The sequence below is a fragment of the Martes martes genome (assembly GCF_963455335.1).
Source record: "Martes martes genome assembly, chromosome: 5".
NCBI classification, from domain to species: Eukaryota; Metazoa; Chordata; class Mammalia; order Carnivora; family Mustelidae; genus Martes; species Martes martes.
In genome coordinates this window covers 62,525,129-62,549,080 of record NC_137892.1, presented here as the reverse complement: position 1 = coordinate 62,549,080, position 23,952 = coordinate 62,525,129, and the positions used below count along the sequence as shown (strand labels likewise).

Sequence of the window (23,952 nt, the reverse complement as noted above, 5' to 3'; positions counted from 1 at the left end):
TGGGAGCTTGCTGGGGTTGTCTACACCCATTCCTAATATCCTGCAAGACAGAGGAAGTACTTGAAAGGTGTCAGAACTCACAACCCAAACAGGGTCTCAGAGAATTTAGGAAGAAGTATTAGTACCTCATTCTTGACTTCTGGTGGGGTGTAGATGCTCAGTTCACTGTCATTTCTTAGAAGTTTAGATATTCTTTGCGGTTGCAGAAGTGGACGAATAATGCAGTGCATTTTGGCTGATTATTATTATTAGTATTTTTTAAAGATTTTATTTATTTATTTGACGGAGGGAGAGAGATCATAAGGCAGAGCAGCAGGCGGGGGGGTGGGGAAGCAGACCCCCCCTCCATAGAGCAGGGAGTCTAATGTGGGGCTCGATCCCAGGACCCTGAGATCATGACCTGGGCCGAAGAAGGCAGAGGCTTAACCCACTGAGCCACCCAGGCCCCCTATTGGCTGATTATTGACTCCAAAACGAGTGTTTTCTCTCACCTGCTTACTTCTGCTTCTAGAAGTAAAGCAGCCTACGGGCAATGCAAGTTTTGAGGAGGGCTCAAAAGCAGGCCTAAGGTCAGGAACGAGTTTGGTTTATCAGTTAGGGGAATTTAAACTCAAACCCAGTTGGTTTTTAATTCAACTTACTCACTCACACTCGATGAAGTGCCGTCAAGTTATCTAAAAGAAAGCAGTCACTGCACAAAGGAATAGTTGATGTCATGCTAGGAGCTGCCAAACCCTCGACAAACTGGAAAGTGATTTTTAGAAGGGAAAATGTAAAATTATGAAAAACACATAGTTTTTAGATTTGCTTGCATGCTCTTCCAAGTGTCTGGTGATTTATGAACATCTCTCTGCATTCTTTTCTAATTTGGTTTCCACTGTCAACATTTTCATTTTAAAAGAATGCGTAATCATTTGAGCTCAATGCAGGGTAAATGCTGTTCTTTGTAATTTGTGAAAAGATTCTGAAAAAATAACCTCATACACATTTGAAAATACAGTTAAAATTAGAAGGTAGAAGTTTAGATTTTTTTTTAAGTCTCTAACATTTAAACGTTTAAACATGTTTTATTAACACTTAAAAATCAGGAATTGTATTCTAACTTGTCCAAGAAATAACCCACGCCCAACCCTCAACTTTCTTTATTTTTTAAGTTATTTTTTATTATTTTTAAAAGATTTTATTTATTCATTTAAGGGAGAGAGAGACGGAGACAGAGAGAGCACAAGCAGGGGGAAAGGTAGAGGGAAAGGGAGAAGCAGACTCCCTGCTGAGCTGGAAGCTGGACCTGGGGCTTGATCCCAGGACCTGGAGATCATGACCTGAGCAGAAGGCAGACGCCCAACCATCTGAGCCACCCAGACGCTCCCTCAACTTTCTTTAAATGAAATATATATATAACAAAGAATTCTTCTATCTCAGGCAAATGATTATAAGGGAGAGTGATACCTGAGCTGAGTTTCTCTTTCCTCTTTATTTTCTCTTTTGAGAAAGGAGCTAAATGTCAGATAAGCACTGAATTATTTTCTGTAAGAAATTTTTACCAAATGATATAAAAGGCTCTGAAATGAATTTTTGTAAGTTGCCAAAATAATCATGACTTTCTGATAAGTCACCGTAAATTTATACTCATGTTGGACATGAGTACACTTGAGTCTCTGACACTAGCCGTCAAGGAAACCAAATCTAAGTTTTCTATATCTTACTTTATGAACAAATATTAGCTACTACAAATCAAGTACCTCTGACATCTATCCAAGCTCTTTTTTAAAAGATCTTTTAAAGGCTTTCTCAAGTCTTTCCTTTTCTCCTGGTTCTTAAATGATTCTCGCTCTCTGTCAAATAAATAAAATCTTAAAAAAAAAACCCTTTAAATGAGGGACATTTAGTCAACAACTGCTTTTTGTTGTGACACTATTCTAGATACTTGGGTACAGTAATGAATACAAAAGATAAAAATGTCTGCCTTCATGGGGCTTATATTTTAATGGGAGAAGATGATAAATATTTAGAATACAATTATGACAGGTGGTGTTGTGTACTCTAAAGTCATGCAGGCATGGGGGATAGGGCAGGGCTGGGAGCATTATGCCTAGACAGTTTCTGGAACCCCATGCATTATTGGCCTTAGTTTCTTCTCTGGATTTTTCTCCACGAGATTGCTCTCAACTCCCTTACTTAACCATGTATGCACCCTCTTTAAAACTGCTCCTGTGGAGGCTTTTAGGTGAGAGAGCAACTAAGCACAGGTATCTAACCCCCTGGTGTTTTATTTTATTTTTATTTTTTAAAAGATTTTACTTATTTATTTGACAGAGAGAGATCACAAGTAGGCAGAGAGGCAGGCAGAGGGGGAAAGGGAAGCAGGCTCCTTGCTAAGCGGGGAACTTGATGCAGGACTCAATGCCAGGACCCTGTGATCATGACCTGAGCCTCAGGCAGAGGCTTAACCCACTGAGCCACCCAGGGGCCCCACCCCTGACATTTTAAAGGGAGAAGCTAGAGCTGACTGAAAGCTCCTTTCCTGGGAAAATGGCATGGTGCCCCAGGAAATAAGGAAGAGACCTACTAACAGACTTTGGAAATCAGGGCAGGCCACAGGATAGAAAAGAAGCCTTCAAGTGATAATCTCTTTTACTAGTATGAGTCAGGAGAACTAGGAAACACCCCCGCCAGCAAGTCCAAGGGCACCTCCAGCATCACAAAGGATCCATCCTAACACAGGGTGCATTGGCACCAGGGAAAGAGCTGGGCATAGCCACTTACATATCTGGAATAGAGTCCATAACATTGGCTCTCGGTCAAGGGCTCTGTCAAATACCAAGAAACTACCTAGAGACTATTTTCCCTTACTAGGAGGGCCCACTGCACCATACAACTTTTCCTCATCCACTGGCTAATAGAGAGATCACTGAGCTAGTTCTATGTATCTTTTATAAACTAGTCCTCCTGCTTTTATATTTGAATGTATTCTAACACCAGGAAAGATGGAACCCAAAGATAATTAATCGATGCCATTTTTAGCAAAACCACCTGCTTTATACTCAATAATAAAATCATATGAACATGGAACAGAATAAAATATACATAAATATGACAATATTACACAACATAAAAGGAGATGAACATATATGTAGCATCCCTGACAACCGTTTACTGAAGAAAGAGTCAACTGTCAGCCTCAACTTTGCATACTTAATACAATCAAATGAAATAGTAACTCTATGAAGGAGGCAAAAGATACAATGATGAATTTTTTTTTTTTTAAACAAAAAGAGCCTACAGAGAGGCAGTGAGGAGAAAGATTTGCCATACTCTATTTTGAAATGCCACTGGAAGTATTAAAGAGACACAGAATGAGATCTGTTAACAAAAACAAAAACAAACAAAAGATCAGCGAAGTGGAACTCACCCCAAAATGTGGAGGGAAATGGCAGAGATAAAAATGACAAGTGACAGAATATTCGCATGAAGGACAAAGGATATCTAACATACAGGTAAGGGTGTTACTGCCCAAAAGACCAGAGTACATTTAAAAAAGATAAAAGTCTAAACATCTATCAGATTAAAATTTTCCTGGGATAAAAAATCTTGAATTGTGCAGTACTTAACTCTCTACCAAGAAAAACTGATGAAATAAATCCAAAATACACTGGTGATATCTATATCTATATCTATAGATATAGATACATGTTTTTAACTATCAGTACCAAAGATAGAACACTACAATTATCCAATCGGGGGAGAAAACAAGATACCTCTATAGCAAGAGTATCAGGCTATACTGAGATTACTCTTCTGCAACAACAGATGCCAGAGACCATAAGCAAAGTCTACAGAATTGTGAAGGAAAAAGAAAAAATAACCATGGGATTATTTACCCAACCAAGCTGTCATTATGGGCAAAAGTAACAGAAAGCTATATCCTCAAATATGCAAGGCTTCAGAAAGTATATTATGCATGAAGTTTCCATGGTAAGGTGATAATTCAAAGATGTACCAAACAAACAAAAAGAATCAAAATAAAATTTCTATCTCAAGATGAAATTATGGTAAAAGGAAGGGAGTGTTTAAGTCTATATGTAATTTATATAAAATTAAATCTGTTTTTCACTCCTATACCCTGGGATCATTTCCTAAATAAACTAACTATATGCAAGTCTTTTGTCTCATGCTCTACTTTTTGCGAACTAAGACAGTGAGCAAGAATGAATAACTCAATACATGATACTAAAAATATTGATAACTAAATAAAAAAACTTCTGTATTCTAACTTATACCACATAGTAAACATTCATTTCTGGCTGTATGGTGAACAAGAAATCTCAACACACCATCCTCCCAAAAACAGCAAAACAAGCTATATAGGTTTATTTATTTATTTTTTAAAAAAGATTTTATTTATTTATTTGACAGAGAGACAGCAAGAGCAGGAACACAAGCAGGGGGAGCGGGAGAAGCAAAGCATGCTTTCCACCCACCAAGCAGGCCGATGTGGGTCTCGATCCTAAGACCCTGGGATCATGAACTGAGCCGAAGGCAGATGCTTAATGACTGAGCCACCCAGGTGCCCCTACTGAGGTTTATTTTTAAAAGAAAAACTTTTCAGGGGCACCTGGGTGGTGCTGTCAGTTAAGTGTCTGACTCTTGGTTTCAGCTTGGGTGGTGATCTCAGGGTGGTGAGATTAAGCCCCACGTTGGGCTCTGCAAAAAGGAGGGAGTCTGCTTAAGACTTTCTCCCTCTCTGCCCCTCGACCCCCAAATGAGTAAATAAATCTTAAAAAAAGAAAAGAAAGACTTTTCAAATGCCTTGGTGGTATGTTAAGAAATTAACCTTGAAAATTACAAAGGGAGGACTGCTGCTTCCAACCAAGTGCTAAAGGCTGGATTTACCCTTTTGTCACAAACAACTAGAAAACTGGACAAAATATAAGAAGCAATTGTATTCGAGCATTTAACAAAAGCAAAATAAAATCACAATAATTTATCATTGCATACCTGCTAGCATGGCTAAAATTAAAAAGACTGCCAATGTTAAATGTTGGTGAGAAAGTAGAGTAACTGAAACTCTCACATGCTCTTAAACAAAGTTAAAGTTTGCTAGACTAGATTAAAGAAAAGGAAACAGGCGGATAGATGTTCCTTAAAGAGACGTACTTACAACACTGAAAGTGCAGAAAGAATGAAAGTTAAAAAGTTGACAAAGATGTATCATGAGAATATTAACCAAAAGAGAAAAAGAGAGCTTCTATTCCTAGATTCAAAGCAGACAAAATGGGCTTTCAGGCAAACTAAAAAACAAAGGAAAAAAACCACACACTTTAAAAAAAGAGATCATTTTGCTATGGTCAAATGTTCATAAAGTTTGATAAAAGATTAAAAAAAACTACCTGCAGGGGCGCCTGGGTGGCTCAGTGGGTTAAGCCTCTGCCTTCGGCTCAGGTCATGATCTCAGGGTCCTGGGATCGAGCCCCGCATCGGGCTCTCTGCTTGGCAGGGAGTCTGCTTCCTCCTCTCTCTCTCTCTGCCTGCCTCTCTGCCTACTTGTGATCTCTCTCTGTCAAATAAATAAATAAAATCTTAAAAAAAAAAAAAAACTACTTGCAAGAAGATTACATTCTCAATAACGCAATTAAGATGGAAATTAAAACAAAAAAAGATGATGAAAGGCCATATGCCTGAAAGTTTTAAAACATAATTTTAACCTATTAGGGTTGAAGAAAAAAGAAAATATTTCTTGTGATAATAGATATATGATAAATAAAAACAAAACTAATGATAAAAACAGAACATACCACTATGTATAGGATATAGCTGATACAGTATATAATAATAATTTTAGAGGTTTAAATATTTATATATTTTAAAAAGACTGAAAATAATGAGTTGAATTTTTAACTTATATTAGGAAAAACAGGAACAGCAACACAACAACAACAACAAAGGGGTTAAATAATTACTGGCATAAAAGCAGACATATGGGCCAATGGAACAAACAGAGAACCCAGAAATAAACCCAAGAACACACAATCGGGAAAGGCTAGTCTCTTACACAAATGCTGTTGGAAAAAATGAATATCCACATGCAAAAGAATGAAATTAGACCCTTATCTTATACCATACACAAAAATCAACTAAAAATGATTTAATGTAAGGTCTAAAACTATAAAACTCCTTGACACAAACATAGGGAAAAAACTTTGAGGCATTGGTCTTGGCAATGATTTTTTTTTTTGGATATGATGCCAAAAACACAAACAACAAAGGCAAAAATAGTCAAGTGAAACTACATCAAACTAAAAAGCTTCTGTACAGCAAAAGAAAAAAAAACAACGAAATGAAAAGGCAACCTATAGAATGGGAGAAAATATTTGCAAACCATATATCTGATGAGTTAATACCCAAAAGGAACACATTCCACTCAATAGAGGAAAAGTCCAATTAAAAAATGGGCAAAGGACCAAAAAGCAAGAAGTGTTGGCAAATCTGTGGAAAAAAGGGAACCCCTATGCACTGTTTCTTGTGAATTGGTTCAGCCACTATGGAAAGTAGTATGCAGTTTCCTCAACAATAGTGTGGAGTTTCCTCAAAAAATTAAAAATGGAACTACCATATTATCCAGCAATCCTACTTCTGGGATAGATCTAAAGGAAATGAAAACAGGATATTGAAGGGATATTAGCATTCCCATGTTCACTTCAGCATTGTTCACAATAGCAAAGATATGGAAACAACCTAAGCATCCATCAGTGGATGAATGGACAAGGATGATATGGAATGTAAATATAAATATATATATATAGTATATAATACATATATTAAAAATATATAACAATATATATAATACTATTCAGCCATAGGAAAGAAGAAAATCCTGCCATTTGTGACAACATGAATGAACCACAAAAGCATTATGTTAAATAAAATAAGTCAGACCGAGAAAGACAAATACTGTATGATCTCACTCATATATGGAATCTAAAAAAACCTGAACTCATAGTGCCAGAGAGTGGACTGATGGTTGCCAGGGGTGGTGGGGATGGGGACAGAGGAAATGGTAGCTGGTGGTTAGAAGGTACAAACTTCCAATTGTAAGATGAAAAAGTTCTGGGTACTGAAAGCACAGCATAGTATTTAGTTAACAATACTATACTATATACTTGGAAATTATTTAAAAAGTGGCCTTAAATGGTTTTACTACCAAAAATCCAAAATACCAAAAAAAAAAAAAAGGTAACTATGGAGATAATGGGCATGTTAACTAACTTCATTGTGGTAATCATTTCATAATATAAGCATATGTTAAAGCATCACATTATATACCTTAAACTTACATAATGTGGTATCTCAAATACATCTCCATAAAGCTGGGAGAAAAAAAGATAAATATCTCCAATGCACAAAAATACTCTTCCATAGGATACAAAAAGAGGGAACACCATTCAAGTTATTTTATGACAACAGCATAGCCTTGACCAAAATATTACAAAGATAATTCAAGAAATCATAATAACAGGATATTCTTATATATAAACATGAATGCAAAAATGCTGAATAAAGTATTAGGAAATTTTATCTAGCAATGCATAAATTGACTGTAACTCAAAAATGCAAATTTAACATCAGAAAATTAATAAATCAAAGGGAAAATGCATATGATCATATAGAGGCAGAAAAATTTTGAAAAAACAAACACCTATTCATAATTTAGAAAATTCTACAAACTAGGAACAGAAGGGTGTTTTTTTACTCTGATAGAGAGTATAAAAAGTCTATAATGAACATTATAGTCAATGGGAATACTTTGAAAGTTTTCCCTCCTGGCTTGGGAATAAAACAAGGGTACCTGATATCACCATTTTTATTCAACACTGAATAAAAACAGCAATAATATAAGAAAAAGTGAAAGGTGCATGAATAGTAAGGAACAAATCATCATTATTAAAGATAATTTCCTTGCTGATATACAAACTCAAGAAATTAGAGATTTGGTTAATGGTATTTAAAACTGACACTAATTGGATATAAGATTAAAGGTGAAGTGAATATCCAAAACTCAACTGCATTCCTATTTACTAACAAATAACAGAATTCAAATAGAAAAAAGGACCATTTGTAAAAGCAACAAAAACACAAGATATGCAAAAGTAAATAATAAAAATCATGAAAATTATAATACTTTACAGGAAGACAACATCAAAAGGATATCTATACTATGTTCACAGACAAAATGATCTGTAAGTTCAATGCAACTTTAATCAAAATCTCAATTTTTTTTCAAGATGGTGGGCATAACCATAATCATTTTGCTATTTATAAACTGTAAACCTATTTAGTATTCACACTGTTACACCTAAAATACATTATTTATTTATTTATTTACTAAAGATTTTATTTACTTGTTTGACAGAGATTGAGAGAGAACAAGCAGGCAGAGCAGCAGGCAGAGGGAGAGGGAGAAGCAGGCTCTCTGTCTAGCCTGGAGCCTGATATGGGGCTCTATCCCAGGACCCTGGGATCATGACCCGAGCCGAAGGCAGCCGCTTAATTACTTAGCCACCCAGGCGCCCCAAATACATTTTTAAAGAGCCAAAAAGACTAAATCTTTGTAGAACTAGAAGAAAATATAAGTGAATATTTGAACTCAGGATGAAGAATTGTTTAAATTTATAAACACAGAATTCTACAAAGTGAAAATTTTTACTTTCTAAAAGATACTAAAAATTAAAAGAAAAATATTCGCTACATAAGAACAATGAATATTTTAATATACAAAAAGTTCTTACAAATTGATAAGGGAAACATTTTTTCCTTTATATGAGAAAAAGATAGGAACTAGTGATTATAGCCAATAAACAAAAATAAGCCTAACCTCGGCAGCAAAGAGATCCAATGTAAAGCAATACATTATTTTATTTACAAAATTGGCAAATGTTTTAAGAAATGCTAATATACCCTGTAGCCAATATTCCAGAAAATAAACATTCTCACATAGTGATGGTAGAAATAATTCATACATTATTTCAGGGAAGCAACTGACCAATATATAAAAAAGGATCTTCAAAATGTTTACGCCCTTTGACCTAAGAATTCTGCTTTTAAACATTATCCTCTCAAAATAATGGATGGTCATTGCAGCTTTATTTATATAAATGAAACTTTGAAAATATAGAAACACATGAAGAAACAGGGTTAATGGCTACCTATTCCACATATTAGAATTGTAGATCCAGGTTAGAGAATGACATGCAGCCATTGACAAAATTGTTCAACAAAAATTCTAAAGATGAAAAATTTCACCCTTCCTTGTGCTAACAAACTAAGCAATGAAATAATGTAACATAGGATCCAAATTCTGTGAAAATGTGTGATATATGGGTGTCAGTTTGTAGAGGGGAGAGAGAGAAAACAGAAAAAAAAACCACACCAAATTATAACATTGCTACTTTGAGGTAGCAGGACAGTGAGATTGTGGTGATTTTTACCTTTATCTCTGAACATTTCTCTATTTATCAGAATTTCTAGACAACACTTCTCCTATGTATTACTTGTATAAGAAACAAGCTGGTGGCTTCCCTCCTGTCAGAACAAGTCTAGCCTCCTCAGTCTGACACAGTGTCTTTATTATCCCCTCTTCTTCCTGCCTTCCCTTTGTCTCAACAGACTTACACATACACCCTTTTGCTCACGTGCTCGTGTGTCTCAGGACTGTCCTTTCCACCTCAGGAACTCTTCATTCAGGGTCCCAGCAAGGCTTCCTTCCTTTCCTTAACCAGCCTGTGTGACTGAGCCCACCACCAAAGAGCAGCTCTCTGTCTACCAGACTCTATGGCAATTAATCCACAAGTAATCAAGTACAGTTTGCAACATCTCTACTACTGTGGCCTTGAACTATTATTTGGTTTTCTTTTAACTTTTTGTATGTTTTGGTTCTTCCCTCCAACTAGATTATGAACTATTTTTTGCCATTTTTCATAAAGTCTAGCGCAACGAAGTAGGTGTCTATGGTACACAGAACAATGGCCTAACCCCCAGAGCCTGTGAATATTTTAGGTTATAGGACAAAGGGGAACTAAGATGGCAGATGGAGTTAAGGTTGCCAATCAGCTGACCTTCAAACAGGGAGATTAGCCTGGATTATCAAGGTGGGCCTAATGTAATCCCAGGAGGCCTCAAAAAAGTAGAAGAGCTCAGAAGAGGCGTGAGGACAGAAGTAAGGTTGGAGTGATGTGTTATAAGGACTCAACTCTCCATTGCTGGCTTTGAAGACGGAAGAAGAGGGCACAGGCCAAGCAAGGGAAGCAGCCTCCCCAGGCTGGAAAAGGCACGGATGTGGATTCTCCCCCAGAGTCTCCAGAAAGGAATACAGCCCTGCCAACACTCTAGATTTTTGTTCAGTGAGATCCATGTCAGACTTTTAACCCACTGAGCCACCCAGGCGCCCCATGTCAGACTTTTAACCTACAGAATTGGAATATGAATTTGTGTGGTTTTAAGTCACTAAGTTTATGGTAATTTGTTCTGGCAGCGATAGAAAATTAATACAGTGTTAAATATTATTTTCCTTCATTCACATTTAAATCAAGAAAGATAAAACCAAAGTTATTAAAATAATGGACCCATTTCAGACTACACTTTTTGAAGAAGTCTATCCTAATCACCCCCAAGTGCCTCTCACTATTTCTTTATTTCTCCTTAGCACTTATGTATCCAATTTATATCACTTATCATTTGTTGCTACTTATTTTATTACTGTGTTAATATCATTTCCTGGGCACACAGTTTTTCCTCTCATTCAAAAGGCTCTTCAGAAGCAGGGGTCATTCCCTAGATATTTGCTGCCAGAGGTAACAGATTTCAGTTTATAAATGCCTGATTTTTAACATCTTACGTTATGGATTACTTACATGGGAGACCACGTACTCAGCTTTCTTCTCAGAAATGTTTTAATAAAAGTTTTATTTCAGCCTTATACAGAAGTATCCTTAAGCCCCTAAAAAAATCTGACTAGATTAGTAAATATCTAGAAAGAGGACTTACTACACTTTTATTCCACTGGCTATGTCCCACAAAATTTCAGGAGGTTTTATGTTTTTCCAAACTTTCACAGTTGACTATTTCAAGAAAGTCATAAGGATTTCTCCACATAGATTGCAAGACTAGGGAAGTGAGGTAGAAAGATGTCTGGTCTGCGGGGGGAGAGAAAAAAGTAAGTCTCGACATCCTCGAATCTCAAACAGACCTGGGTACTGAGCAGGCTCTGGTGTGCAGGAGGGACTCTTCAGAGGGTCTATTCTGTGTTGAGTGTCAGAATCAGCACAGACCTCTGAATCAACTAGAATTACCAGGCTACTCTTGGAAGGCCATGGCTAAAATTTCTAGGCTGTACCAGAATTAAAGAAAAGGAAGGAAATAAGTGGTCGGTTGGAGACAAGAGGATTTGGTCTCATCATAATCCTGGGGGAAAAAAGAAAAGCTGATGTGTAAATAGCCTTCTGGGCAAGTAAGCACATGGCGTTGTGGAGAAGGGAGTGCAGGGAGGCAGCTGGCCCCGGCCGCATGCTCTTGTCCCAGAGGCAGGGGTGCCCAGCCCTTCAAGTCTGCTTCTGTCATCTGGCTCTGGGAAGCCTTAAAGAAGTTGCTTACTCTGATTTCTCCAAACATAAAATTGGGGCAGTGGGATTTGCCATTTCTGTGTAGCCCAGGCCTGTGGTGAGGATTAATTAGTGTTTTTAAAGGGCTGTGGGTTTGGTGTGGTTTATTTATTTTCTCAGGATGAAAGCCAGTACGCCAGCACCAAGTGTTAACAACGAGGGTTTGATGTATGTTACTTGAGATGCACTGTGTGAAGTGGGGTGGGTGGGATACGAGGCTTGGGGGACTGCCTTTGGCATCGAAAAGGCCACATTTCCAAACACTCTGTAGTGCTCCCCAGAGCGAAGGGGGCAGAAGAAAAGCCTTTGAAAATTAAAAAGGGGCAAAGTCACCTGAGTTTAGGCTCTGAGACCAAGGGCATGTACCAAGCTACACGAAGGAACATTTGATGAGCCGCTAGAAGACAAATGTTAGCAGGTAGAGGAGACACAGAATTCTGCTGACTTTGTGACAAGCTGCAAAATGAGCTCCTATATTCAATAAGGATAAGGAACGCTAGCAGAGGCCATCAGGGTCCGCTCACACACTAGCTTGGCCACCACACCACAGGTGGGCATGGGGGCAGAGACACCAGTGCGGCCCCAAGTCCCACTCACTGAAGACCCAGCAGCCTTCCAGATAGGGCAGTCTCATGAGAACCCTCTGGGCTGGTTTTCTTTTTGTTAGTTTGTTTGTTAAGATTTTATTTATTTGTGTGTGTGTGTGAGAGAGAGAGAGCACAAGCAGGGGGAGCAGCAGGCAGAGGGAGAAGCAGGATCCCCACTGAGCAAGGTGCCCAATGCAGGACTCAATCCCAGGACCCTGGGATCATGACCTGAGCTGAAGGTATCAGACGCTTAACCTACTAGCCACCCAGGCATCCCCAGGCTGGTTTTCAAAAGTCTATCTTTGCGGCTTCATTCCTGAAGATGTGCTCTTTCCTGAGATGTGCTAGTTACTAAAACTTACAACTGGAGAACTACATAAAACAGAAAGTGCAGACACCCGTCTCCCAATTCCAGCAGCCAGAACATAATTGTTATGATCTCTTGTTGGGACATATTTACCAGACACAGATATAATTGTCCTCAATTTATAAGCAAGGAAATGGATAACTCAGAGAACTTATCCACAAGCTTATAGGAAGTAAGTCAAAGCTGGAATTGAAACCCAGACTTAAGGACACCCTGGAACTCTGCATGTTCCACTAGGCTACACGCCCTGTCCCCACACCCCACACCATCCTGCAGTGGAATTACTACAGGGCTCTGTAGGACTTGCATAACTGTCTTTACACACAGAAGCTGCTATCACCCACACAGTCAGGTTGTGCATGAAACTGTAAGTTAGTCATAGCTAGACCCATTTTTCCAGACACATGTAAGTGTGTAATGCTCCGGTGACACTTGAGTGGGTGGCTGTAACACAGATCTGGGAGTCCCTTTTGCCCAAATCCCTTGCAGAACAGAAAACAAAGAGACTCCTTAAATTAGGAGGACATGACTTGTGTGTGAGGCTCGAACCTGGAAAGCCCTGAATTCTGGGTCTGTTATTTATTAGCTGTGTGTGACCATTGCCTCAGTTTCCCCTTCCAGATTACAAAGAGCGGGGACAAACTGATTGCCTTCTAATTTCTGGTATTCTGTGACTGAGAGCAATCTCCTCACTGCAAGGTGGTGGGCTTCACGCATCCTCCCAAACTTTTCTTATTCTGCTCAATGTCGAATTTCAGGTTGAAGGGCAGAAGGCTGCTACTTCACCAATATGCCCAGAAAGAAATGAAAGTGCTTTGAAAATGAAGTATGATATTATTGCTCTTGGTAGATTTATTCTAATTAAATGAGTGGGTGACAGCCAACTTGAATGATTAATTTATTAGCATGCGTTCTTTCAGTGTGTACAAATCTCCACAAGAAAAGGGAATGAGAGGAACACCTGGGTGGCTCAGTCGGTTAAGCATCGCACTCTTCTTTTTTTTTTTTTTTTTTTTAGATTTTATTTATTTATTTGACAGAAAGAGAGAGAGAGAGAGAGAGATCACAAGTAGGCAGAGAGGGAGGGGGTAGCAGGCTCCCTGCTGAGCAGAGAGCCCTATGTGGGCCTCGATCCCAAGACCCTGAGACGATGACCCTAGCCAAAGGCAGAGGCTTAACCCACTGAGCGACCCAGGCGCCCAAGCATCGCACTCTTGATTGTCGCCCAGGTCAGGATCTCTGGGTTGTGAGATCGAACCCCACCTGCATCAGGCTCCACGCTGGGCATGGAACATGCTTGAGATTCTCTCTCTCCCTCTTCCCCTCCTTTCCATCTCCCTCCTCCCACCTGTAAACAAAGCAATGGGGGATTGAGAGGGTTACAGATGAAATCTCGCGCTCCTTGGAACTGACAGCTCTGGATGGGTAAAACACAGGAATATAAACAACCACGTATGAGGTGGCAAGAGCTCAGTATCCTAGGACGCTCCAGAAAAGCTTGAGACACTCCAGTTTGGAGGGGCCAGGCAGAGCTTCATGGAGGAGCAGCGATGTGAACCAGTCCCTAGAGAAGTGTCAGAAAAGCACAGGAAGAGGATGGTGGCTGAAGGTGGGCACTGCAACAGTGCTGAGGGGTCGTGTAAGCTGAATGGCAGAGGTCGTAGCTCAGGCATCCGCAACGTGGCTGTGGGCAGCTGGGGACCACGGACAGCCGGCAAGCTGGGAAGGGACAGGCTATGTCCATGGCCTCTTCCAGACCAGCTTCTAACAAAACTCAAAGTCTAACTGATCTCCAGTACCTACATCAGTACCTAGCTTGTACCTGCTGACGAAATCGTCTCAGAAACGGACCAAATGTTGCTGTACAGAGGAAACAGGAAGGCGCGCCGAGCACGCAAACCTGGACAGCTCTTAGATCTCGTGTACAGAATTGGCAATTTTACCACAGAAAATGAGTGTGTGAGAGAGAGGGAGGGAAAGACTCTTCTTTTACTCTGTAATCAAGAGCAGAAATAACATCTCATTATAACCTTTAAAGAAAGGAGGCCTTTTAAGTGAAATAGTAACAAAGCTGTACAGAATCACTTTGAAGACTTGGCCTTCGGTGGTGTGGAAACTGCTAACATCTGTCAGTGCCCTTCATCTATGACCAAGCTCCTACCAGAAGAATCTGAGTGCTTTGTACGCACGCACGTGTGTCAGGTGTATATGTATACGTCATACAACCAGATGTATGAGAGAATTCTAACAATACACAGAATGTCACATCTGAAATCCGAGATGAATTGCGGTCTCAGATGGCGTAGGCTCATCACTTCAGAACAGTGCATGTCAAGCCTGGTGCCTGCAGGATGGGTGTATATATTTTCTCTAAGGCAAACTAACTCCTTCGAAATTATTTGTCCTCGTGGTCTGAGGCATGCTGGCTAGAACCTGAGGGAGTTTGGAGCGGAGGCTCCTCAGAAGCATGTCGAGTTAGGCTCACACCTGCAGGATCTCAGGGCCTAACTGGAATCTTGGCTGCTCCCTACCACTTCAGAGAGTTCCAGGCTTCCCATGAATGAGCTTAAAGGGCATCATCCCTGTCCCTAGGGCTCTCACAGGTCTCCTCCACTGACTATTCTGTACTGCTCAAGAAGGACACTGAGTCTAGGTTAGCCTACTAGAAAGAAATATTTATTTATTTTTTCAAGATTTTATTTATTTATTTGAGAAAGAGACAGAGAGAGAGAGAGAGAGAGAGAGAGCACAAGCAGGAGGAACGGGAAGAAGCAGAGGGAGAAGGAGACTCCCTGCTGAGCAGGGAGCCCGATGCGGGGCTCGATCCCAGAACCCTGAAATCATGACCTGAGCCGAAGGTAGACGCTTAACTGAGTGAGCCACCCAGGCTCCCCTGGAGAGAAATATTTTAAAGACACAGGGGAATAAATAATTCTTAGAATCTATTCTTAGAAAGGAAGGAGGGAAGAGAAAAAGGTACTATCTGAACAGAGTCCAAAACGTGTCTGTCCAAGGTTACCTCAGAACAAAGCCTTTAAAGATGAATGAAAATTTCCTCAAAGCACACAGGAAAGCAATTACAGCCCACAGGTCTGACACTGGCCATGGGGGTGAGGGGTGACGTGGAGATAAAAGCAGAGCTAGATTTGGGGCATGGAGAGGATAGTGAGCAATGAAACAATGCAAGGGAACTTGCCAAGAATTGAACACAAAGAAAGAGAAGAGCAAGAAGCAGCAGGGCCCCGGACTCCGAGGGGAAGTGAGGCTGAGCCAAGTGCACAGGCAGGGACTTTAGAAGTATTTCATAATGCTTAAGAATTCATGAACCTTCTTGAAACGCTTAGTGATTAATAATATTCTATGGTTAATAAAATAAGTTCTGATATCCTCATGTCTTATCCAATAAAATTTTATTTATCTGGTAATATTGAAATAAAATACAAATGTAAATTTATTTTCCTGATAATTAAAAAAAAAAAAGAAGAAGAAGTATATATACTCGTCTCTCACAGAGATCTAGCAAAGGGACTGAAGAGAGGGAGGGGAAACCCCACATCCTCCCTTCTGGCTGAAGGCAAGCCTGAGAGTGGGCATTTATAAACTGGATAAGTAGTTTCAAACATCTGTATATGATAATGTTAATGGTCACCAGCCACTTCCTAATTTTAAATTATTTTTATTTAGGAACAAAATGTAACCTGTAAGTTCAGGGATTAAAGGTGGGTGTGAATTGCCATCGGGAGATACCTTTAGGTTCAGGAAAGGCTAAGAGACAGTAAGACAATGACTTTAACCTGAAGATCTACTATCATTCATTAATAAGGATTTGGCGAGAAATGACCATGATGGCGGGCTCTGTGCTGTGCACTGGGGATATGGCAGTAAATGAAAAAGATATAGACCCTGGCCTCATGAATTTCTAGGCTCTTCTTTGCATTTCCATTTTGCAACATTTTAATTGTGGTAAAAAAAATACAAAATTTACCATTTTAACTATTTTTAAATGTCCAGTTCAGTGGTACTAAGTACATTCACATGGTTGTGCAACCTTCTCCACATCCCCCCACTGAACTCTCTTCATCTTGCAAAACTGAAACTACAGCCATTAAACACAAACTCCCTGTCTCGCCCCCTCCTAACCCCTGGCAGCCCTTTTTCTACTCTATGTCTCTATAAATTTTGACTGTACAAGGTACCGCATTAAATGGAATCCCGCAGTATTTGTCTTTTTGTGACTGGCTTATTTCACAAGTGTTCTCAAGGTTCATCCATGGTGTACCATGTGTCAGAATTTCCTTCCTCTTTAAGGCTGAACAGTAGCCCACGGTATGCGCATACCACATTTTATTTATCCCTTTTTCCCACCAACTGTGCATTCCCATTTTACATGCCCACCAACGCGCCTAAGTGGTCCCATTTCTCCACATCCTCACCAACACTTGCTATTTTCCTTCCTTTTTTTCTTTCTTCCTTTCTTTTTTTTTACTTTTCATAGTAGCCATCCTAGTGGGTGTGAGCTATGGTTCTTTGAGTCTGTTTCTGCTTTACTGCAGAATCTCCTGGTCTGTGAGAAATGCTACGATCTGTGGTGTGTGCCTGTGTCTGTCCCGGTCTTCTGAGAATATCTTTAGTATTCATAGCCAACCTACAATGTACTAAGGGTCTGCGGCCATGAAAAAAGACCGAACTCCACCAGTAGAGGGGACGCCCTGTACTCTTAGAGTAAAAGGGAGGGGGTAAAGCTGCTAAACCCCAAAAGGCCAGCTTCTGAGAGGGTGTGGTACTACTTAAAAGACAGGGCTCTGCCGGGAAATGTCTAATGCCTGTTCCTCTGATTCATGATAGGACGAGACATTGGTCCACAACCCCCAACAAGACCCACTAAAGGGGAGAGGGCAGACGGAAAAGTGGATTGATGCAGTGATGTTTTAGAACGGGGATCAGAAAAGTGGGCAGGATGTAGTAATAAAGAAATTCTACAATTCAAATTACTCTAGCACTTATAATGTTTCTAACATTTTCACTTGTATTTACCCATGTACAATGACACCTTTGGCTACGTCACTGCTTGATAATGAGCACGGGGTGGCAAAGGAGAGAAACTGAGTCAGCAGCTTTGCTCCTTTGAGGCCCTATTTATATTAGGACCCACAGAATGTTGAAGGTGGAAGGGACCTGAGACACCATTTTTTTTTTTTAAGGGAGAGAAAGAATCTTTTTTTTTTTTTTTTTAAGATTTTATTTATTTATTTGACAGACATCACAAGTAGGCAGAGAGGCAGGCAGAGAGAGAGGAGGAAGCAGGCTCCCTGCAGAGCAGAGAGGCCAATGCGGGGCTCGATCCCAGGACCCTGGGATCATGACCTGAGCCGAAGGCAGAGGCTTTAACCCACTGAGCCACCCAGGCGCCCCCTGAGACACCATTTAATTCAATCTTTGCTTCACAGGTGAGGAAACTGGTGAAGTGGCTGTTGGGAAGGTAGAGATGGGATGCCACCCTCTTGTACTCTAGTAAGGACAAACAATCTAGGAAGTGCTGGAGTTAGAAACCAAAGACACAGTCCTGGGATAACACTGACTCAATGGTCAATCTGTAATTTACACTCTAGATTGGCTGCTAAGTGATTTCATTCCGCAAAGCCTCTAGAATGTATTCATAAAACATACTCTATAAATAGGATTCACAGACTTGGTTGTTGTCCTATAAATACAAATTTTCTTAGAGCTAGATTTCATCCACCCTCCCCCCCCCCGCCAAATTAACTGCATAGAAAAGGAAATGGGCTGGTAGCATCCTCCTGTGAAGCAGTGGGCCCCCAAAGATAGCTCTCCTTATTTTAGCTTCTGCTGCACAGTGGGTGGAAATGAATATAAGAACGGGGGAGAAAAGCTCGAGGTGCTGCATACATGGCGGGGTGGGGGGCACTTTGCTGCTTGGAGGCAGAGACAGAAGTGAATGCCGACCAACAGTGAATGTGGTCGTGTATTGACGCCAACAGCAGACAATGTCCCTCATTACAAGCAGGAGTCAGAGCAAGAGTCCTGGTTGGCAGGGAGGGCCAAAAGGGAGGCCTGGAGTGGGCTTCAGGGAGGGGCTGGGGGCCGCAGAAGGCCAGAAAATGTCCCTGAACTTGGGACAGCAGTAAAGGGTCTTCGTAAGTCCATAATTCAATATTTGGGAAACTGAGTTGAAGAAAAGTGGAGGGACTTGTTTAAGGCCTTATAATCTATGCATACAAAAGTAAAATGATTCTCTCTTCTGATTTCCATGCCCTCTTTTAACTTTTATATGGGAGAAACCTTGTGCCCGTGCTGGGATTGACCTGGGGCCCCGTGGGAAGATCGCAAAAACCAGAGCAGGTTGTGCTAAAAGCCCAGCAGCCAGCAGCGCTGTGGCTGGGTTACACGGAAATACAGAACTCAAGTTCCCAGTTTTGTTTGTTTTCTTTCTTTCTTTCTTCCTCCCTCTCTCTCACCCTCCCTATTCCCTTCCACCTCCTTCCCTCCCTCCTTCCCTTCCTTCCATCCTTCCTTCCTTCCAAGAGAAAAAGCATGCACATACAAGCAGTGGGGAGGAGCACAGGGAGAGAGAGAGTGTTAAGCAGACTCTAGCTGAGCATGGAACCCAATATGGGGCTCCATCTCACGATGCTGAGAGCATGACCTGGGCCCAAACCAAGATTCGCACACCTAACCAACTGAGCCACCCAGGCGCCCCCTCCCCCACCCCCCACAGCTTCTGATGCTAAGAAAAATTCTGCTTGGTGAGTGGAAGGGCCTTAAGGCTTTTCATTTGTAGATGGAACTCGGTAAGGCCAGCTGACAACCATTACAACGTGTGCAGCATCTTCAGTGCCTCCTTGGACATCATCCTGGGTTTCGCAGGTCATTAAACTACCTAGAAGTTTTGCAAACCCTTTCTGCCTCTCCTCTTTCCTTCTGGACACCCCTGGAGATTCTGGGATCACTGGTTAAGAATCACTGCTCTAGTGAGCCAGTTATAGACTAGAATGTGTCACACCCCTTTGGTGTGCTGGGGCAGAGAAAAGGTTAGAAACCTCGGAGGTCGTGCCACAGTAAGTAGTCATGGGTCTGTGCTCCTCACAGAGCTGATCCAATTACTGCCTAGCACCTGCCACAACAATCCTTCTACACTACTAGAAATACAGTGCAAACTCACATGTGATTTTAAATTCTCTATCAACCACATAGAAAGGGAAAAGGAAACGTGGGAAATTAATAATAAATTTAATTCAACATATCAAAAATATTGCCATTTCAATGAGCAGTAAGTATATATTATGATATATTTCATATTTTTCATTCTAAGTCTTCACAATCTGAGGCATATTTTATACTTGCAGCACATCTCAATTCACAATTAGCTACATTTCAAGTGTTTAAAAGCCACATATGGCTAGTGGCTACCATACACACCTACAACCACCCTGCCTCTCTCACTGACTTGTGAGAGAAATAGCAGTTTCTCCATACTATATCCATCCCGACCTGCCTCAGGCCCTTTTCTTTCCACTTGGGTCCTAATTCTATCCCGACAATCTTCCATTTAGTCGAGAAATCATCACTGAGGGTCTACCCACTGCTGGGTATTCATGTTAACTTACAAGGATGACCCAAACTCACCAGGCTAGGGTTCACAGGGCCACTAGCGTGGAATTTAAACAGGACTATTACAATCTGTTGTGATCTGAGAGCCAAAATGGCCTCTTTCCTTGAAGAATTAATGGGGCTACCTATTGCTTAACTTAGGCAGGAGACAAAATCAAGCCAAACGACTTCCAGGTTGCTAGGGAAGCCACACTTGTGAGACGCAGGTGCTGGGCAGCACCTGGCCAGCTCCACTGCACGATGTGGTGGCTTATCTGACCTTGGGTTCCCTGAAGAAGGCTCTGGAGCTCTCAGGTGAGAAGACAGCGACAACAACATGACATTCCCAAGGGCAGAGGAGCCGCTGAGAGCCTATGGTAAAGTTGAGGCAGGGAAATGGAATGGCGTGAAGGTCATTAAGCCAGTAAGTTCAGGGAGAAAAACAGCATCTACCCTCCAGGGCACCAAAGCCACAGCAGGGTCAGCAGAACTGGTATTATGCAGAACTGTTTATCCTGAGTGCAAACTCAACTGGAAAAGTATTAAGTGAGGCTGGAGACACACTAGGCAATAAAATGTCTTCAGAGCTAAAGCGATTGAATGTAGTAGCAATAAATGAGGTACTCACACGGTGAAATATCCACAAAGTTTGGGTCGATATTATGCAGCAGCTCCATTCTGGGGGATGGGCTTCCTTCACTAGAAGAGAATTTTTTAGGAAACATTAATTTCCTCTCTCAAATTAAGATGATGGCTTTTAATACTTCCTTCCCTTGTACTTACAGGAAATAACAAGCTTGCCAATTAACAACTTTGTCATGAACTCAGAGATCTCTAAAGTCTGTAGTTGGTGCATCTTTAACTCATTATTATTTGCCTACATTATAGTAATGACTGAACATCTAATAAGATGGTCAGTGTCAAGCATATGACAATTAAACAATACTCTTAACTGTGACCCTTTGCAATACATGTTGAGGCTGTATTTATACATAATCATTATTTACAAAGGGGAAATGAGAGGGGCACCTGGATGGCTCAGTCGGTTAAGCATCTGCCTTCGGCTTGGGTCATGATCCCAGGCTCCTGGGATCGAGCCCCACATCGGGTTCCCTGCCCAGTGGGGAGCTTGCTACTCCTTCTCCCTCTGCCTGCCTCTCTGCCTACTTGTGCTATCTCTGTGTCAAATAAATAAAACCTTTAAAAAAATTTTAAAGAAAGAGGGAAATGAGAACTCAAGTCATTCTGTGTACACTTCACATTGACTGTTCACAGGGAGATGAGGAAAGAACATCTACCAGGATGTGGCATCAATAATACAGTCTCAACCTATGTTAGTGGTGAAAAGAAACTTGGGGATCACAGTCCAACCCCTTATGATATGAGGAAGGCAGACAAAGATATTGGCCAAATATTAGATCATGTGACTCTCAAAATGGTGTTCTGAAAAAATTGGGAGCATTAGGGCACCTGGGTGGCTCAGTCGGTTAAGCGTCCAACTCTTGGTTTTGGCTCAGGTCATGATCTTGAGGTCATGGGATCAAGGCCAGCACTGGGCTCTGTGCTCAGTGTGGAGTCTCCTTCAGTTTCTCACTCCCTCTCCCTCCTGCTCGTTCTTTCTCTCTCAAATAAATAAAATCTTCAAAAAAAATTGGGAACATTACCATCAACAAATGTATGTGGGGTGTACCTACATTTGTACCCAGGACATTTTGCTAGTATAGACTCAGCCTTATGTAAAAAATAATTTTAGTTGTTGGGAGAGTACTAAGGACTGCTTGATAACCTAATAAAAGGTTGCAAAGTACTGTTAACACTGTGGGATTTGTATACACCTGAAAAACCACTAAGGTCCGTGATGTAACCACGAGGATTATGTTTTCAGGTGACCCAATATCCACACCTCAAAATCACAGGTAGCTGTCTACAGCAGTGGCTTGGGATTTCAAGTCCAGAAAATTTCAAAAAATCTGGGTTGTGATTGGGCATGTTGTATTCGCCCAGAAAAAAATTTTAAAACAAAATTTAATTTAAAAAACCCCCAAACTTCAACGACCATCACCATTATATTACAAAATAAAGATTTTTTTTAAGTGTGGGTGGGCAGTGCACCGAGGGAGAGGGAGAGCAAGAATCTTAAGCAGGCTCCACACCCAGTGGAGGCAGACTCAGGGCTTGGTCTCACAACTCTGAGATCATGAACTGGTCTAAAATCAAGTCAGATGCTTAACCAACTTAGCTACCCAGGCACCCCCAAAATAAAGATAATTCTAATAGCAAAAAAGGTAGGGAGAATATGATCTCAGAAAAACATGACAGCTCTTCAAACTGAATGTATGTAACTTTTGTATGCTTTCCGATCTCCTTGCTCTTCTCTACTCCATAAAACACCCTAATTAGAGAGTGGGAGGAAACCCACAGGGATGCCCCTAGTCCTGGGGGCACAGGAGGCAGCATTGTTGGGGAGAGGGGGCATATTTCCCAGGACTCTTCTCATTTTCCTCTTGAGGCAATTATCTGATTGTGATGAAGACTGCCAAAGAGTCCAATTTGACAGGAACTAGGATTTGATTCCAGAAGCTCTGAATGCAAGAAGGGATGATTAGCAAACAAAATGGTGAATGTGAGAAAATCCAAACAGGATGTTGATGATGAGGACGGGGTCTAATTTGTGGATTTAATGCAAATAGAGTTAAAATCCGGATGATAATAATAACGAGTAAGTCAGGAGGGGAAATCAGAATGAATGCATTCTATGAAGTTTTCACGTTGTTCAGAAGAAGTTAATATTACTAATGAAATACAGGTTTAGCTAAGTAAAATTTGCAGGTTAAAATTCTAAAGTAACTTGAGGGGTGCCTGGGTGGCTCAGTGGGTTAAGCCTCTGCCTTCAGCTCAGATCATGATCTCAGGGTCCTGGAATCAAGGCCTGCATCAGGTTCTCTGCTCAGTGGGGAGCCTGCTTCCTCTTCTCCCTCTGCCTGCCTTTCTGCCTACTTGTGATCTCTCTCTCTGTGTCAAATAAATAAATAGCCTTTAAAAAAAATAAAAAGAATTACTTTTTAATTTATTTTAGAGAAAGAGAGCAAACAGGGGGAGGGGTGAGGGACAGAATGAATCCTGAAGTAGACTCCCCACTGAGCATGGAGCCTGACATGGGGCTTGGTCTCAGGACCCAGAGATCATGACCCAAAGTGAAACCAAGAGTCAACTGCCCAACCAACTGAGCTACCCAGATTCCTGAGGTCTCTGGTCCATTTTAAGTTAATTTTTGTGTGTGCTGTGAGGTATGGATCCAATTTCATTCTTTTGCATTGGATATCCACTTATTCCAGTACCATTTATTGAGAAGATTATGCTTTTCCAATTGAGTTATCTTGATACCTTTGTCACATATGCAGCTGATTCTAACACACAGCTCAGGGTGAGAATCACTAATCTTGAGCCTTGTTCTGTGAAGTCAACACTTTTGATTATATGTTCTAAATTCTTCATTTTCTTCTAGAGAGGAAAAGATGGGTGACTAGCTCCTAGGACACTTAGGTAATGAGTCCATGTATAATGATAATGGCTTCCCCTTGAAAGGAAGTCCTAGTTCCTCAGAAAGTATCATAAGAGAACCATTGATAACTTCCTACAATCAGTCCTTTTAACTTGCCCCTGTATAGGGATATAAGTACTTTGAACATATCTCTTTTTGCATATGATACAATTTCTTCCTGCCCGGAAGTGAGAT

At 40.8% G+C, this 23,952-nt stretch overlaps 1 protein-coding gene and 1 pseudogene across 2 annotated transcripts in view; one reads left to right on the top strand and one right to left on the bottom strand.

Annotated features, from left to right (window-relative positions):
• The window catches only part of LOC308342884 (large ribosomal subunit protein uL23-like), a 1,151,147-nt pseudogene that overhangs the window by 999,769 nt on the left and 127,426 nt on the right, over window positions 1-23,952 (top strand). The window lies entirely within an intron of this gene.
• The window catches only part of ARSB (arylsulfatase B), a gene marked incomplete at both ends in the record, with an annotated part of 162,767 nt that overhangs the window by 38,653 nt on the left and 100,162 nt on the right, over window positions 1-23,952 (bottom strand). Inside the window, one exon of the mRNA XM_080804790.1 lies at window positions 20,845-20,915. Coding sequence (XP_080660916.1) covers window positions 20,845-20,915 — 71 coding nt within the window. The remainder of the gene's footprint in view (window positions 1-20,844; window positions 20,916-23,952) is intronic.